The following is an 18,434-nucleotide window of genomic DNA, read 5'->3' as shown; positions in this document are numbered from 1 at the left end:
TCTCTGTGCAACGAACCTTAACCCAGCTCTCTCTCTTCTCTCTACTCTCCCCATGACACCACCACTGCTATATATACCACACCCGACTTGCAACCACATCTCCACGAACCAAGAAACCCGGACCCGATTTCTTCTCCCTCCCCAATTTCTTCCCCTCACCCAGTTTTATTCTCTTCCCCTCCCCTCCTCTTCGATTTCTTCTTCCCCTATCATCCCAGATTTTAATATGAAGAAAGGTTGGTAGACTGCTTTTTCCAACAGATTGCTTGAAACACCAACTCTCTTTATTAAATTGAAGGACCCGATGTCTTCCTCTCCACTTCTGATCCAATTTCAAAGCTCCCATGGCTCTCTCTCCATGGCTCCCTCTCTATGGCTCTTGTTGATGCTCAAAATGGTTGGGCCAAGATTGCGTGTCGCAGAGCGATGTGGCTAGACACGATAATCTGAAGGCAACACAAAGCTTGCATGTCGTAGAAGCGATGTGGCTAGGCATGATGGTGCGAAGGCAACACAAGATGTAGCTAAACGCGGGGTGCGAAGGCAACACAAAGCTTGCATGTCGCGAGCGATGTGGCAAAGCACGATAGTCTTGAAGGCAATACAAAGCTTGCATGTCGCGAGAGAGATGTGGCTAAACGCGATGGTCTTGAAGGCGACACAAGATGTGGCTAGGCGCGGGGTGCGAAGGCAACACAAAGCTTGCATGTCGCGAGCGATGAGGCAAGGCACGCGATGGTGCGAAGGTGACACAAGGCTTGAGTGTCGCAAGGCAACGTGGCTGGGCGCGAAGGTGCGAAGGCAACACAAAGCTTGCGTGTCACGCGAGCAATGTGGCTAGGCACGAGGGTGCGAATGCAACACAAAGCTTGCATATCGTAAGGCAAGGTGGCTAGGCACGCGGTGCAGAAGGCAACACAAAGCTTGTATGTCACGAGCGATGTGGCTAAGCGCGTGGTGCGAGAAGGCAACACAAAGCTTGTATGTCATGCAGGCGATGAGGCAAGGCGCGATGGTGCGAAGGTGACACAAGGCTTGCGTGTCGCGAAGGCAACGCGTGGTTGGGCGCGAAGGTGCGAAGGCAACACAAAGCTTGCGTGTCCCGAGCAATGTGGCTAGGCGCGGGGTGCGAAGGCAACACAAAGCTTGCGAATCGCAAGGCAAGGTGGCTAGGCACGTGGGTGCCAAGGCAACACAAAGCTTGTATGTCACAGAGCGATGTGGCTAAGCGCGAGGGTGCGAAGGCAACACAAAGTTTGCGTGTCACAAGGCAAGGTGGCTAGCGCGTGGTGCCGAAGGCAACACAAAGCTTGTATGTCATAGAGCGATGTGGCTAGGCACGGGGGTGCCGAAGGCAACACAAAGCTTGCATGTCGCAAGGCGACGTAGCTAGGCACAGGGGTGCGAAGGCAACACAAAGCTTGGGTGTCGGAAAGCGATGTGGCTAGGTGCGGGTGCCGAATCGTCACAAAGCTTGCATGTCGCAAGGCGATCTGGCCAAATCTGAAGTGCGAAGCGACACAAAGTTTGCGTGTTGCAAGACAATGTGGCTAGGCAAGAGGGTGCCGAATGGCACTAGAGGAAGGGTAGAACAACAAAAGCTTCTTGTATCATTTCCCACAGACGGTGCCAAACTGTTGATGCTCAAAATGGTTAGGCCAAGATTGAGTCCAACTTAGTGATGAGGTGTGATGGATGATGGATGAAGGTGAAGACCTTAAGCACGTGTGTAAAGACTTGGGCAAGCGATAAATGTAAAGAAGACAAGATATACGTGGTTCACCCTTAATGAATGGGCTACGTCCACGGAGAAGTATGTTCTCATTATAATAGTGTATGATTACATTTGTACATGGGGTTGGACCCGAATATAAAGATGACAAGTGAGATGCCAGGCCAGGGATCTAGAAGAGAGTCCCCGGCCCCAAGGTCTAGCTCTGAGACCCGGATCCTCTTCTAAGTGGAGAGAAGTAGTCCCCTTTTCACATGGATACTATTCCCTCTTTATAGGGAGGTGAAAGTGGGAGGTTTGTGTAGATTTCCGATGTGGGACTTTGTGCAAGTCGCTGTGGTGGTGATACGTGTCACGGTGTTGATGCTCTTGGTGCTGTTGCTTTGATGCCGGATATGCTCGGTTGATTATGGTGTAAACAGCTCTCCCACTCCATCTCGAATTCAGTAACTGTGGTTCTAGCCACTATGTTCTTTGGAGAAAACACTAGAAAATCACCTCGAGATGCCAAAAATGGTTTTTTTTTTTTTTTTTAAATGTTGGTTTTTCAAATCCTAGGCCAAACAACATCGGTTTTTTGAGTCATCTTCTTCCTAAAGGCTTACGCCCTAAGGGATGCGTAAGACTTGAAGAAAGGCAACGCCTCCCAAAAGCATTCACTTTTGGTGACTTAGTGTGCCTCGAGGCAAATTGACCGCCTCGCCAAGAGGCGCACCACAAAGCGCTCCAAAGGCGCGTTATTTAAAACATTGATCCTCATTGATACTTCTATCATGCTGCCCTCTGCTAGCATATATACCGAGTTTTAATATGCCCATGTTACATAATTCCTATTATTAGAGCCAAACATATTCATTACCTATGAGAACAAAAATGAAGAAGCATAACTCGAACAAAGCTCTTCCTAACATTTACAATATTGAAAACCATAACTAAATCTCTTAAATTAGCATCCAATTAACTCTACTCTTACTCTTAGAAGATATTCAAAATTTTGACAATAAATTCAAGTCTCCTTTTCCCTTCTGGTTTCTCCACTGGTGGGAAAAGCATGGTCCAGTTGATGAGATTCGCCCATCGCATACATGAGCTAATTCGCCATTATACTAAAAAAGCCAAGTTCTCCAAAGTTGATTTATCTTTCCCAAGACAGTTGCTTTTTCTTGCTAGATATAAAGTTCCTTGGATCCTCAAATGGTCCTACAAAGTTGCCAGAGATACTACCAGAGTTCTTGCCCTCCAATTCTCAGTTAAATGGTGGGACAAATTTGAAGTTGACCGAATTGCTAAATATGTGTACAATGATCTGCCTCAAGAGCCTATTCCGCATCCAATTTCCCTCTTGGTTCGACCCGATCTTCTCTCTCGAAGGAAAATCGAAGTCGAACTCCAAGAAATTGCCCGCGATTGATCATCCAAGCTTCTCGGATGGATGATGATGAAGACAATGTTTCCCCCTCATCGTCCCAAATCACCCATGCAGAGCCCTGCCAAGAAAAAGTCTTGGTATGAAGATAGTCAAGATCCATATGATGCTTATGATTTGAATTCTGACTAAGCATCACAAGTTGCAGACACAATGATTGCCTCTAGTTGCCGACACAATAGTTGCCCAGAATATGATTAAAGCATCTTCAAAAGCAGTCAGTTGCCCGACATTTCACCATTGAGTAAAAGTCAAAGGTTACTAAAGTAAGACATAATTGAAAGTTGAATCAGGTTGTTCTCGTGCTTCCACAGTTGCCTCTCCATTATCAGAATTGCTTTCGGTTACCCTAGTTACTTTTCAGTATGACCCTAGTTGCTTTTGCAAACCATAGTTCTTTCCTTGTATTATTTAAGCCAGCCTCGGCCTCGGTTGCAGACAGATTACAAATTACATTTCAGTTTTTTTAAAGATTCTCTCTGAACACTTTGGAGAAATCATCTTTGTAAACACTTAGTGTTTTGTATCTGGAGTTCGGAAGTTGCTATTTTGAAGTTGCTTCTGTGAGTATAAATAAAATTGATATTTTCAGTTATCTCTATTTTGAGTAATTTCATATAAGCATTATTTCAATTGCATTTTCAATTGAAATATATCCTTATGCCTTTACTGCTTCTTCTTCTTGTATCAGGCCGTAAGAGTTCACGGTCTTTGTCTAAATCTGCTACTCATCCTCGCCAAGTGGCTGGTTTAAGCTTCGAGTAGAAGTTTTGATTTCTTCTTCTTTCCTTTTACTCTCGAGTTATTTGATAATCTCTTTCTAAGGTCTGACCGTGAGTCCTTTTCCAAGCAGTAAGTCCCAGTGTAGGGCACGATAGGTGGGCGAGAGACAGAAAATTGAATGAGGTTAATAAGTTTCTTGTGAAGTAAACGGCCAGTTTAGGAAGCCCGTGTTTATCTTCTTCTTTAGAAAGCCAAAACCAAACACTTGAGTAGCCATGAGTCGTCTATTTAGAACAAAGTCTTGTAGTTCAAGCAGTTCTAGAGCTGACATAAGCCAACTTCCAGAGATAGTTAATGAAGAACACTTCGAGTATGATTCCAGTAGTAAAGAACAACTAGACTTTAGAGATTGGAATATACCTAAAGTCCCGAGTCAAAAAATTTATAAGAAACATTGGTTGCCTTCTAGTTTTAATAGCACTACTCATGTCAAAACAGTTGAACAAATTTATGCCTTAAATAAAGAACATGAAACCTGCCAGTTGCTTAATCTTGAGTCTATAAAGAAACATAAAAATGATGGTAATAATTTCTTGCATATTGGATTAGTTCAAGTAGCTGTTAAGCCCCTAACAAGATTAGGATTAAAAGCCTCTATCTTTCTCTGTTTGCGTGATGCTAGATTTACTAAGTTTAGCGACAGCACCCTAGGAGTCGTTGAGTCTAGTTTATGTAATGGCCCTGTACATTTTGATTGTTATCCAGACTTCACCGTAAGCCTTAGTGATCCCCATATATTAAGAACTTTAACTTTGAATATTAAGACTGAAGGTTACAATGTCCTCCCAGGAACCCAACTTTTAGCCTTAGTTTATAGAATTTATTACAAAGTTACAGGTACTAATATGAATTTCCAAGCCCTTAATAAAAGCCCAAAAGACCAAACTGTTTTAATACAAAGTCATACCCCAGATGCCCGGATCCAAGTCCCTCAAACCATTAAGTGGTCAGAGGTCACCCTTCCAAAAGAATGGACCTTAGTCACCGAGAGTCAGCCAACTCTCATACAACGCAGTCTAAACAATTTAGACTACATCCAACAGTACTTAGACGGCACAGTAAAAATCAGATTTGATAATCAACCTCTAAAGAAGTCTAATGTCCAATTGCAACAATTACCAACCCCTGGTCAATCCCAGAGACATGCCCCTGCTAGACGCTCTTTTACTGCCTCATCCTCCACTCTAGAACGAGACCTAGAGTTAGAAAAAGCCATGATTGATTTCAAGCTTGAGTCCCTGAGAAAATCCTCTCAGGTAAACCAACCTTGCTATGGCAAGGCACCAGTTGAAGATGATAAGTCAGTTTCCCCTGAGTCACCTACATAGTCTGACTTCTTAGTTGAAAATTTTGCAGCAGTTGATAACCAACTTAGGACTCTTAATAGAAAGTTTGAGATTAATTGGAAACGCCTAAATTCTCATCTTAAGTCCCTAGAAAATCAATATAGAAGAAATAATTATCACCAAGCCTATCCTGATAGTGAAAGCCGCCAAAAAATCTTTAATGAATGGAAAGATTATATGCGGTCAGCCAAAGTTGAAATTTTCTACCTTGATTTTATTGAAAGCCGTTACATGTCTAGTGAGCTAAAGACCCTAACTAAAGAAAAATGGAATTTAATAGATAAATCGGTAGTTGAAGCCAGTCATCCCCCAGTTGACACCATAATCATCAATCATAGGGATACACCTATACCTGCTAGTCCCTTCAAAACGTACGAAAAAAATGATGACAGTAAAAGGTTAATTGAGAAAAACAATTATACCAACCAAAGTCTAATTGTCATAGGAAAACAGTTAGATACAATTGAGACAAAAATTGATAAGATAGGTCCCCCAGAAATTAAGTCTAAAACAAAAGTTGAAAAGCCGATAATCCAGTTCCAGGATCTTCGGTCAAGCCCTAAGCTTAAAATCAAACCAACGATGAAGAAAATTGAAGAAATGTTAGAACAATTAACCCCGAGTAAAGCGGAAAAATCTGGTCTTAAAACACTAGACTCATTCGCAAATCCTTCTGAGTCAGCGAGGCGATAGATTACAGAAACGACAATATTTCAAAAATTGAAAATGCTTTCGGAAACTTAGAAGTCCAAGTTGAACCCAAAGTCAAAAAATTAGAAAAACACATAAGCCCCACTAGTTTAACCAAAAATTGGTACCCCAGGCCAACACCTCCAGATATCCAATTCGAAGAAAGAAACTTTCAAACACAATTTTCGGTTTCTTCTGATAAATTGTATGAATGGAACATTGATGGTCTTTCTGAGCAAGAGATCTTTAATAAACTACAACACATGTCCATGGTTGCCAATAGTTATATCACCAATCACGATTTGAACGATGAAATTGTACCCAATCCTTTGGATTTACGGTACTCTTAGGTATTGGTGGGATAAGCACTTAACCCCTGAGTCTAAAAACTTGATCATTCATGCTGTAAAACTTAATGAAGACGGTCTCCCTATATTTGACGAACAAATAGGTCAAGGTATAAAAGAGGGTTTAGGGTTTAGGGTTTAGGGTATATGCAATTGAAAATGCAATTGAAATAATGCTTATATGAAATTACTCAAAATAGAGATAACTGAAAATATCAATTTTATTTATACTCACAGAAGCAACTTCAAAATAGCAACTTCGAACTCCAGATACAAAACACTCAGTGTTTACAAAGATGATTTCTCCAAAGTGTTCAGAGAGAATCTTTAAAAAAACTGAAATGTAATTTGTAATCTGTCTGCAACCGAGGCCAAGGCTGGCTTAAATAATACAAGGAAAGTAACTATGGTTTGCAAAAGCAACTAGGGTCATACTGAAAAGTAACTAGGGTAACCGAAAGCAATTCTGATAATGGAGAGGCAACTGTGGAAGCACGAGAACAACCTGATTCAACTTTCAATTATGTCTTACTTTAGTAACTTTTGACTTTTACTCAATGGTGAAATGTCGGGCAACTGACTGCTTTTGAAGATGCTTTAATCATATTCTAGGGCAACTATTGTGTCGGCAACTAGAGGCAATCATTGTGTCTGCAACTTGTGATGCTTAGTCAGAATTCAAATCATAAGCATCATATGGATCTTGACTATCTTCATACCAAGACTTTTTCTTGGCAGGGCTCTGCATGGGCTGGCAATTTGGGCGATGAGGAAACATTGTCTTCATCATCATCCATCCGAGAAGCTTGGATGATCAATGGCGGGCAATTTCTTGGAGTTCGGACTTCGATTTTCCTTCGGTGAGAGAAGATCGGGTCGAACGATGAGAAGCTGGATGCGGAATAGGCTCTTGAGGCAGATCATTGTACACATATTTAGCAATTCGGTCAACTTCAAATTTGTCCCACCATTTAACTGAGAATTGGCGGGCAAGAACTCTGGTAGTATCTCTGGCAACTTTGTAGGACCATTTGAGGATCCAAGGAACTTTATATCTAGCAAGAAAAAGCAACTGTCTTGGGAAAGATAAATCAACTTTGGAGAACTTGGCTTTTTTAGTATAATGGCGAATTAGCTCATGTACTGCGATGGGCAGAATCTCATCAACTGGACCATGCTTTTCCAATGGATTCCTTGATTCCAATGGTGGTCCACTCCTTGCAATATTAGAATGTAACAAATGATGGACAGGCCACCCTCTTTTTTTTTTTTTGGGTAGCCTTAGTACCTTGCGGATACTTGGGCTTTTGGCAAGCCTCTTGGTAGCCGAGCATTCAAAGCTTCGGCAAGAAAGTCGTGAGTTTTTCGACCTAGCCTTGTGTTGTTGAAATGGGCTGGATCATTCAGAGCGTGGCATAGTTTCAGGAATGGTTTTGAAGGAGGTGAGCCATCGATTTTGCCATTGAAATGCTCGATTTTGCATGCAGGTTTGAAATGGGCTCTTGGAGTCAGCCATGGATGTAAGAGTGGCCATTTGGTAGTCAAGCACTTGTAATCTTGGATTTCAGAAAGTGTAGTACTATTTGTCACAGGTCTTGGGCTTTGTCAAGCCTTGGAGTCGGGCTGAGGTGCAAATTCTTGTAAGAAGTGGGCATAGGGTGCCAAAGGCAACACGAGATGTGTCTGGGCACGAAGTGCGAAGGTAACACGAGCTTGCGTGTCGCAAGACAATGTAGCCAGGCACGGTGCGAGTTAACACAAAACTTGCGTGTCGCAGAACAATGTGGCTAGGCATGAGGGTGCAGAAGGCAAAGGGATGCCGAAGGCACAAATCTTGCATGTCTCAAGGCAATGTGCCTGGCGGAGGGTGCGAAGGTATAAAACTTGCATGTCGCAAGGCGATATGGCTAGGCACAAAGATGCTGAAGGCAAAGGAATGCCAAAGGCATAAAGCTTGCGTCGCAAGGCGATGTGCCTAGGTCTGGTGCCGGGAGGCAACACAAAGCTTCGCATGTGGCAAAGCAATGTGGCTGAGGCACGAAGGTGCCGGAGGGGACCTAAAGCTCGCATGTCGCAAGGCAATGTGGCTAGGCGCGAGGGTGCGAAGGGGACACAAAGCTCGCATGTCGCGAGGCAATGTGGCTAGCGATGGTGCGAAAGCGACGCAAAGGCTTGAGTGTTGCAAAGCGATGTGGCTAAACGCGAGTCGAGTACAACACAAAACTTGCGTGTCACAGAGCGATGTGGCTAGGCACGATGGTGCCAAAGGCAACACAAAGCTTGCGTGTTGCAAGGCGATGTGGCTAGGCATGATGCTGCCAAAGGCGACACAAGATGTGGCTAGGCACGGGGGTGCGAAGGCAACACAAAGCTTGCGTGTCGCAAGACGATGTGGCTAGGCACGGGGGTGCGAAGGCAACACAAAGCTGCGTGTCGCAAGGCGATGTGACTAGGCGCGAGGGTACAGAGGCAACACAAAGCTTGTTTGTCGCAAGGCAATGTGGCTAGACACACACAGAGGTGCCGAAGGCAACACAAAGCTTGCATTGGGACAAGGCATTGTGGCTAGGCATGAGCAGCAGGGCCGGTTGATGGCTGGGTGCCTAAGGCATCGCACAAGCTATATGATGAAGATTGTATGGGTGCCGAAGGGCACTGAGGAAGTGGAGAACGACATAAGCCTTTTGTATCAATTCCCACAGACGGCGCCAAACTGTTGATGCTCAAAATGGTTAGGCCAAGATTGAGTCCAACTTAGTGATGAAGTGTGATGGATGATGGGTGAAGGTGAGGACCTTCAGCATGTGTGTGAAGACTTGGGCAAGCGATAAATGTAAAGAAGACAAGATATACGTGGTTCACCCTTAATGAATGGGCTACGTTCACGGAGAAGTATGTTCTCATTATAATAGTGTATGATTACATTTGTACATGGGGTCGGACCCGAATATAAAGATGACAAGTGAGATGCCCAGGGCCAGGGATCTAGAAGAGAGTCCCCGGCCCTAGGGTCTAGCTCACGAGACCCGGATCCTCCTCTAAGTGGAGAGAAGAAGTCCCCTTTTCACATGGATACTACTCCCTATTTATAGGGAGGTGAAAGTGGGAGGTTTGTGTAGATTTCCGATGTGGGACTTTGTGTAAGTCACTGTGGTGGTGACACGTGTCTTGTAGAGTAGGTTTGGCAATTTGGGAGCTTCGGCAGTCTGGAGCTTGTCTTCCTTCGGCATGGAAGAAGACGTGTGTGCCTTTGGTGCTAGTCGCTTTGAGGCTGGATTTGCTCGATTGATTATGGTGTAAACAACAGTAATCCTAACAAGGTAGTTTCACTATTATCAGCTGACTAAGCTAGCTAGATAATACCTTTTGAGTATATAGCATGAATCCTACTTCCTCCAAATATCCTCCTTTACATAGAGCATGTACAATAAGCAAAGAGCATATGTTATTCAGGCTAATCTCTTTTTCATCCATTATTCTCCAAGTCTTCATGACAAACTGCATGAAAAGGAAACAACTGCCAAATAAAATACACTTAGACTCTGAGACTAGGTACCTATAAAAAGCAACTATTGACATGCAGAAAAATTGTAGGACGCCATCCTTACCTTTGCAGTGGCATTTTCGGCAAGTTATTTAAGTCAAATAAAATTGGCAATTGCACAGAAAGTGTCTATACATGGTTTGCTAGGTTTTCCTTTGACACTCTTCACATTACCATAATCAGGCACAAATATCAACAACTCAAATGCACTAAACTCTCATTATCTCTGCTAACACACATGTGAACTCAATCCTATGTATGTCAAACATATAGGTTAAATGGTGTGATTAAACACTAATAAAACAAATCAACGCACACACATAAACACGCACACACAGTGTGTGTCTCAACTAATTGCATGTTCTTCAGGTTACCAATGGATCAGGTGACTTTGCACAGTAATTAAGAATATAGACGAAGTCATCAGCTCTTAACGAATCATTCCCACGGCCAAGATTCAAAAGCAGACTGGAAGCTTTGCCTCTCTCACCCAAGCGCAGTGCATCAACAGTTTGCATCCGTATGGACCTGGTAATTGATTCTGCGCTGTGCCACGAAACTTCATGACCTGCATTTATCATCTTCCACTCAAACTAACTAAAGGTTTACTGTAAAAACATAAAGTAAATGGTCTGCGCATTTATCCTACTTCGAGATATAACCAGGGCAAAGAAAACGAGAAGAACAATATGTCAAGCCAACTAGAAATAATTGAAATTTCTTTATAAGCAATTTTAACAATTGCACTTGAAGCTTTGATTTGACTACCGAAATAATAAAAGTGTAAATGCTTTGATTTAACAATTTTAACAATTGCACCTATGCACGCTATAAAACATGCATATTGACTAATCTAGGTACCCCGCACAAGTTGAAGAGTTTTCAAGCATTACCATTTGAGGTTGTAAGAGTTCAAGAATACTCCAATTTGTCAGGAGCAATTCTTCGTCCCTGTAAAAACAAACACTGATAATGAAGCAGAAAATAACAATAATAGTAAAGATAACAAGAAAATTAGAATTCTACTTCCACTCGTTTCGCCAACAAAATTTCCCCAGAAACCAAATAGACATACATGGTATTGTGGTTGTCATTTAAAAAGAGAATCTGCAATTGAAAGCAATGGAACCTTTCTTTAAAAAAAACAAAAGTAGGAATGCGAACAAGGTCATGTTATGAAATGATGATGCACGTTCAACTACAATGTACTTACAGAGGTCGGTGCATGATCAGGGCAGCTCTCAAAACCTACTGTATATACTCAAAAAGCTTTCTTTCATGGTTAAATGGAGAACCAAGTTCCTTTTTCTTCACAGTTTCAAGCGGATTCGCAGTGTTTGAGAGGCAAAGATTCGATTTGGATTCATGGAAAATTTTGTTTTTGTATTCTGGTTATGGCTTGATATTTTGTTTTTGTTTTTTTTGGGTGAAGTTAGATTTTGTTCTGGCTAGAAAAGGAGATGATGAAAACGAAAGAGTGAGGGAGAGTAAGTCCACATCGTCATAATTGTATTAAACCAAAAATTAACCATTTGCACCTTATTATATTTATTCAATAACTCTGAAATAAAAAAAATAAAAAGGAATCCTATCCCTGACCCAGCCTCCTACCCCAACTGCTAGCCATGGCAGCCACCCCTCACTCCCTTTTTCTCACATACACCTTTAAGTTCTGTAGTTGGCAGGCACATATAAGATTTTCATATGCAGTACTAGTATTTGTGCCCAATTAATTTTCATTTGTGAATTTGCATATTTAATTGCAGTACTATGTCAAAAAGATTTGGATTTCATAAATTCTCTTCCTAGGTCTGGTTGAGTTCTCTTAAATGTGTGTAAATGCATGAATGCTAAATGCAGAGGTTTTACATGAAAAGTTGGTGGTTCGCTGCTCTCTTTGGTTAAATGGTGCCAGCAAATACCTGTTGGCCATACTGTTTAAAAGCCTTGTATAAAAGAGTTTCTGGCTTTCTTCTGGTGCTGAATGTCAGACTAAATGAATTCAAACGCAAAAAAGCCTTGTATAAAATCATTTACACCTGAACAGAGGGTAAAAGAAAAAGTGGCTTTTTTCTTTTGAAAGCAAATGGCTTTTTTTTTTCTTTTTGCTTTTTTGAATTACAGTGATTAGGGAGGGGGTAACTTTTTCCTCGGATTCGAACGATGACCAGTGGGGAAGGAGAAGGGGGAGGGACCTCACCGACAATTTCTCAGAAACTATGACGACCCCGTCCCCATCGCCATGTGAAGGCACAGAAAAGTAAATATGGCCTGGCCATGGGGTGCCAAAACAAAGTTGGAATGCACTTTCAAAAGGCTACAACACAGACAAAAAAAGCTGGCATGCATATGCAGCACAAGACAACGACCCATGCGGAAAGACTTGTTGTGGCACTGTGTGATTTGATGCACGTTTCCTCTTTCCTTTGTCCAATTATTAATACTCTTGCTCCACTTGCTGTTCCACACCAAACAACTCTATCAACTTTCGTCAAGAATACTCTTTTCCTTTCTCCAATTGCTATTTATGGAATTTGGAGTAATTATCCAGATTTCCGATTAGATTTTTGTCGACGTGGCATCTCTTATCTTCATCTTCAAATGTCAATAAATAAAGTATTTTCGATTCAATATCTCACAATTTCATCTGTGTATTTTTGTAAGATGTGTTCCCAAAGCCCAGTGCTTTTTTGGATAGTATTTTTGTGAGTGTGGAAAGTTGATAACAAGTAGAGAATGTGATAGAATTTGTAAAAAATGTGGAATGAAATGATGGGGAAAATTTTTGAAGAAATTTTAAGGTATTTAAAGACATATTTTAGAATTTTGATTACTTACTCGTTTATTTAGTTTTACTTATACAAAATAGTCTTTCGTATGTGAAACAGTAGCTAAACCTAAAAGATTTTTATTTTGTATTTTTAGTTGGGATGTTCCACTTCCACACTTAACGGATCTTAGCTTAAATGAGTATACATATATAATGGTCTCTTTTTGGTGTTTTACATTAGTTTTGTCTCTATTTCTTTAATCTTTATGCATCATTTCATTGTGAAGCATTTCTTCATTAAGTATTTGCTATTCCCTAGTCCCTACCTACAACCACATTGGTTTTGGGCATTTTGGCGTAAGTGCAAAGTAATAATTTTTTTTTTTTTTAATATTTATTTTTGGTTACAGAAGTAATTTTTCATTTTGTTTTTCTATGAACATGCACTCAAGAAAGAACCCATTTGCGAAACAGAGGAATGAATTAATTAACACAATTATACATTGCTTGGTCCCAAATCCAACTATGACGGCATCTCTCTAACTGGGACTAAGCAATTTCATGGGCCCTACCAAAGCCTAACAAGAGAGCCAATGTGGCAGGGGAGTTGGGGAGTCATTGTCTGACACGTGGAAGGTGATGCCAGCATGGAAAAGTACTGTTTCCCAGCTGGTATTTTGAGATTATTGAGGAAAAGTGTTTTTGGCCCTTATTTTTTGGGAGCTAGGTGGGTTTGTCGTGTAGAAGAATGTGTAGGTCTCTCGCTCCCCATTGGTCTAGTTTTAGGAGGGAGAGACAGAAACCAACCCATGCTGTTGGTTTGGGAGAGGAAAAGAGTCACGTGGTGGCCCTCTCTGCTGAATTTTATTTGTTTGTGTTAATTGTGACAGCTGGCTCCACTACAACACGACACGCATTCTCCTCGAGATGTAAGTTGTAAGACATTGTCCACCTCCCTCTCTTAAATTCTATTTTATTCTGTCCTTTTCAAATTTTTTAAGTTTCTTTTATTGACCCAACTACCCACCTATGCACATGTAATAATAATTCTACCAAGTTTCAAATTCATACCATAAAAATTTATAATTGTTAAATTGGCCATATGTAATAATAATACATAACTTCCAAAGATCTTGTAGCATTATTTAGTTATTTCGAACTTGTTTCAGATAGATAGGTTGTAAATGATGCTTTTATTATTTAAAAAAACAAATTAACTGCCTTATCTTTTCCTCTTCGTCTTTTTAGTATGTTATAACTTGTACGATAGCTGAAATCGTTAATTTTTAAGGTCAAATTTGTGTCTATTCAAAATATTAAGTTCGTCTATTTATTTTATAACAAAAAAAATGTCTAAATAATTTTAGATATGGTTGACTTTTTTACAGATATGATTTTAAAAAGGAAGCCTCAAAGATAAGTCGGTTTCATTATCAAATTATTTCGATGAGATGAGATCAAATGAGAAATATAGCTAGTATTCCCCTTTTGGAAAATGTAACCGGTATTAATCCAATCAAATTAAACTTTCCATAATAGGTATTAATCTCTCCTCTATTTAAGTCAAACCTAAAACCAACTTCAAAATATTATATTTTATCTTTCTTTATATAAAATATTAATTGCACACATTATGTTATAGTTGATATCTTAATTATAATGTAAAATTATGCAAAACATAACTGGCTTGAAAAGCCTAATAAATAAATAAAATAACAATTGATATGCTTAGAGAAATTAAAAACAAATTAATAAATTGGCATGTCTATAGAAGATAATAATTGATATGAAAACCATTACATTACATGATATTGTAAAGTATTGGTAATTTAATATAAAAATAGAGATTAATATGAAAGAAGATAGCTGGCAATGGCATCTATTGTTGTTGACATAAAGCACCCATCCACTTGGAAACAATAAACGAGGAGAAAGAAAGAATTGCTTATTTCTCAAAGTGAACAACACCAACCAATTGGACTCCTTCATTAAAATAATTTCAAAACCACCAAATATTCAAAGCTTTCCCATGTGATTTGATGCATGTTTCCTCTTTTCTTTGTCCAATTATTAATACTCTTGCTCCACTTGCTGTTCTACATCAAACAACTCTATCAACAAACCACAACTTTCGTCAAGAATACTCTTTTCCTTTCTCCAAGTGAATACTCTTTTCCTTTCTCCAATGGCAGAAGGAGTCCTCTTCAACCTTGCACAAGGGATCATTGAAAGGTTAGGCTCCCGTGCTTTTGAAGAGATTGGATTGGTTTGGTGTGTCAACGATGAGCTCCAAAAGCTTAAGCTTCTAGTTTCCCAACTCCGAGCTGTTCTTCTTGATGCTGAGCAAAAGCAAGCCAACAATGAAGCAGTCAAAGTGTGGCTCCAAAGCGTAGAAGATGCAGTTTATGAAGCTGATGACGTGCTCGATGAGTTTTATACTGAAGCTCAGTGGAGACAAATGGTGCCCGGAAATAATAAAGTGTCAAAGCAGGTACGCAGCTTCTTCTCTAGCTCAAACCCGCTTGTTTTTGGGCTGAAAATTGGTCATAAGATAAAAGATCTTGACAAGAGACTTCATGAGATTACCTCGAATAAAACATTTGGTCAATTACAAGTGAACCACGAAGATGCACGATTTGTAAGAAGAGAGAGGGTCACCCACTCATTTGTCCGCGAGGATAATATAATAGGGAGAGATGAAGATAAAAGAGCAATTATTCAACTTTTGTTGGATTTGGATCCCATCTCTACAGAAAATGTCTCAACTATTTCCATAGTTGGATTTGGAGGATTGGGAAAAACTGCACTTGCTCAACTAGTTTTCAACGATGAGGTGGTTCAAAATCATTTTGAGCTGAAAATGTGGATATGTGTGTCAAATGTATTTGAGTTGGATATACTTGTTAAGAAAATCATTCAATCTGCAACTAATGAAATAGCCAAAAGCCTTGAGATTGATCAGTTGCAAAAAGAACTTAGGAAAATAATAGATGGAAAGAAATACCTCCTTGTGTTAGACGATGTGTGGAATGAAGATCATGGAAAATGGGACGACTTGAAAGACTTGTTGATGGGTGGTGCAAGAGGTAGTAAAATACTAATAACTACTCGTAGTAAAAAAGTTGCAAATATAGCAGATACAGCTGAACCATATAACTTAAGGGGCTTGAATAAGAGCAGTCTTGGTTTTTATTTAAGAAAATGGCGTTCAAAGAGGGAAAAGAGCCAGAGAGTTCAACAATTAAGGACATTGGGGAGGAGATTGCTGGAAAATGTCAGGGGGTTCCTCTTGCTGTAAGGACCATAGGACGGATGTTGTACTCTAAACATCAAGAAAGTGAGTGGTTGGCTTTCAAGAGCAACAAGCTTTCAACAATAAGTCAAGAAGAAGATGTTATTATACCAACACTTAGGCTGAGTTATGATGTTCTCCCATCACATTTGAAACATTGTTTTGCTTATTGTAGTTTGTTCCCGCCTGATTATGAGATTCCCGTAGAGAAATTAATTAAGTTGTGGGTGGCACAAGGGTTCGTTAAGTCTTCAAATCCTAATGAGTGCTTGGAAGATGTTGGTTATGAATATTATAACGAACTAGTTTGGAGATCTTTTTTCCAAGAAGAAGAAAAAGATGAGTTTGGTATAATAAAAAGCTGTAAAATGCACGATCTCATGAATGAACTTGCTGTTAAAGTGGCAGGGGAGGGAAGCAGAATAATAGATCGCAATAAGACTGATTTTGATGCAAAACGTCTTCTTCATGTATCTTTCGATTTTGATGTTGATTCGTCGAAATGGAAAATACCGACATCCTTGCTGGAATCAAATAAGCTAAGGACTTTTCTTTTCCTAAGGCAATTCAGATGGAGGAAGTCATTCCACAAGTCATTTTGTGCTACAATTGCTTCAAATTTTAAGTCATTGCGTATGTTGAGTTTGAATGGATTGAGAATTAAAAAATTGCCAAAATGTCTTAGGAAAATGAAACATTTAAGATATCTTGATCTTAGTTTTAATCCCATTGAGAGACTTCCAAATTGGATAGTCGAACTTCAAAATTTGGAAACACTAGATCTCTATGGATGTATCTCGCTTGTGGAATTGCCTAGAGATATCAACAAATTGAAAAAGTTGAGGCATCTCGTTTTGGAAGGTTGTGATGAATTGGCTCGAATTCCTCCTGGATTGGGCCAAATGACTTGTCTTCGTACTTTGAGTATGTTTGTTCTTAGTGAAAATAGTTCCATGTCCAAGGACAGTGCAGGGCTCAGTGAGTTGGGGAAGCTGAAAGATTTAAGAGGAAAGTTGGAGATCAGAAATTTGGGGTACAAGAAAGATATGGTGTCAGAATTGAATTATGATGGTGCAGTTTTGAAGGAGAAACGACATCTCTATTCGTTGACTTTACATTGGATGGGCATCGAAAGAGAAAATAGTGATGCGGTTGAGGAGGAGAGTGATGTAATTATTAAGTCAATGGAAGCGCTGCAGCCCCATTCAAGTCTAAAACAGTTAACCCTGGAGTGCTATATGGGTGCGAGGTTTGCGAGTTGGTTTCATTCTCTCACAAGTATTGTTGATCTCAAATTGTCTGACTGTGATAGATGCCAACATCTTCCACCGTTGGATCATTTACCTTTTCTTAAGAGTCTTAAGCTTTGGGGGTTAAGGAATTTGGAGCACATATCAGCAGAAGACAAGGTTAAGGACTTTGCCGGTGATGAGATGATGATGATGTCAGCTGCTTCTCCATCGACGACCTTCTTTCCCTCCTTAGAGAGTCTTCGTCTAATTCATTGCCCTAATCTCAAGGGATGGTGGAGGAATGAAACAGCTTCAGCTTCTTCATTTCCTTGTCTTTCTACTTTAGATATATATGATTGTCCTAACCTAACTTCCATGCCGCTGTACCCAAATCTTGATAGACTGAAGTTAAAGAGAAGCAGCTGGAAGGTCCTTCCCTCCTCATTTGTTCCCTCATCCAAATTAAAATATCTGGAGATTAGGGACGTTGAGGATATAGAATATGTGCCAGAAGAAGGGATTGGAAACCTCACATTACTTCAGGAGTTTGAAATTGATAGTTGCCCTAATTTGGTATCACTACCAGATCAAGGGATGGGTCGCCTCATCTCTTTACAGAGACTGCATATTTCAAAGTGTCCTAATTTGGCATCACTCCCAGAAGGGCTTCGTTGCCTCGCCTCATTAAAAAGGTTGACAATTGAAAATTGCCCCATCTTAAAGCAAAGATGCCAGAAAGAAACAGGTGAGGACTGGTCCAAGATTGCTCACATCCCAGACATTCGCATTCTTGACTAGCTTGGTGCGTTTTTCTAACTAATTTCTTTGTTTTGCATTCACATTTTGATTCAAATGGCAACCAACCTCAGCTCTTTCATTTTCTTATTTTTCAGGTCCATTTTATGATCTTTAAGGGTTGGGTCAGTGCACTAAAAACTCTTATGGCTTGATTGTGATTGTGCAACAGCAGATCACCAACAAAGTGGTATATATCTTCATCCTAGCATTGTTTTGTTGTTGGTATGTTCACATGATTCCGTTTTGTTTCTTATTTTTCTTTCATGGATATGCAGTGATGAATTTAGGTAATTGTAACTCTCAAATTTATGAATTAAATTCAGATTGATCTGCCGAGAATGAGGTTAATTCTCTTCATTATTCATCTTTTGTTTTAATTTTTGAGTGATAATTTTTTGTTTAAATTGGGAGATTGTAAATAGTCATCTTGTTAATTAATCCAATTATCATTTTCACGCAAAAATATAAAAACTC

General features: G+C 40.1%; 1 protein-coding gene across 1 annotated transcript; it reads left to right on the top strand.

The window, feature by feature from the left end:
• The first annotated feature begins 14,462 nt into the window (after nt 1-14,462).
• On the top strand, nt 14,463-18,317 carry LOC148916639 (disease resistance protein RGA2-like). Its single transcript, XM_089051691.1, is given in 3 exon segments — nt 14,463-15,808; nt 15,811-17,907; nt 18,056-18,317. Coding segments are annotated over 3 exon segments (3,102 nt in total). The 5' UTR covers nt 14,463-14,823; the 3' UTR covers nt 18,076-18,317.
• The last annotated feature ends 117 nt before the right edge of the window (nt 18,318-18,434 follow it).

This window comes from Prunus mume, linkage group LG5 (assembly GCF_029339155.1).
Source record: "Prunus mume cultivar Tortuosa linkage group LG5, ASM2933915v1, whole genome shotgun sequence".
Classification (NCBI taxonomy): domain Eukaryota; kingdom Viridiplantae; phylum Streptophyta; class Magnoliopsida; order Rosales; family Rosaceae; genus Prunus; species Prunus mume.
This window is presented reverse-complemented; position numbering and strand designations above follow the sequence as displayed.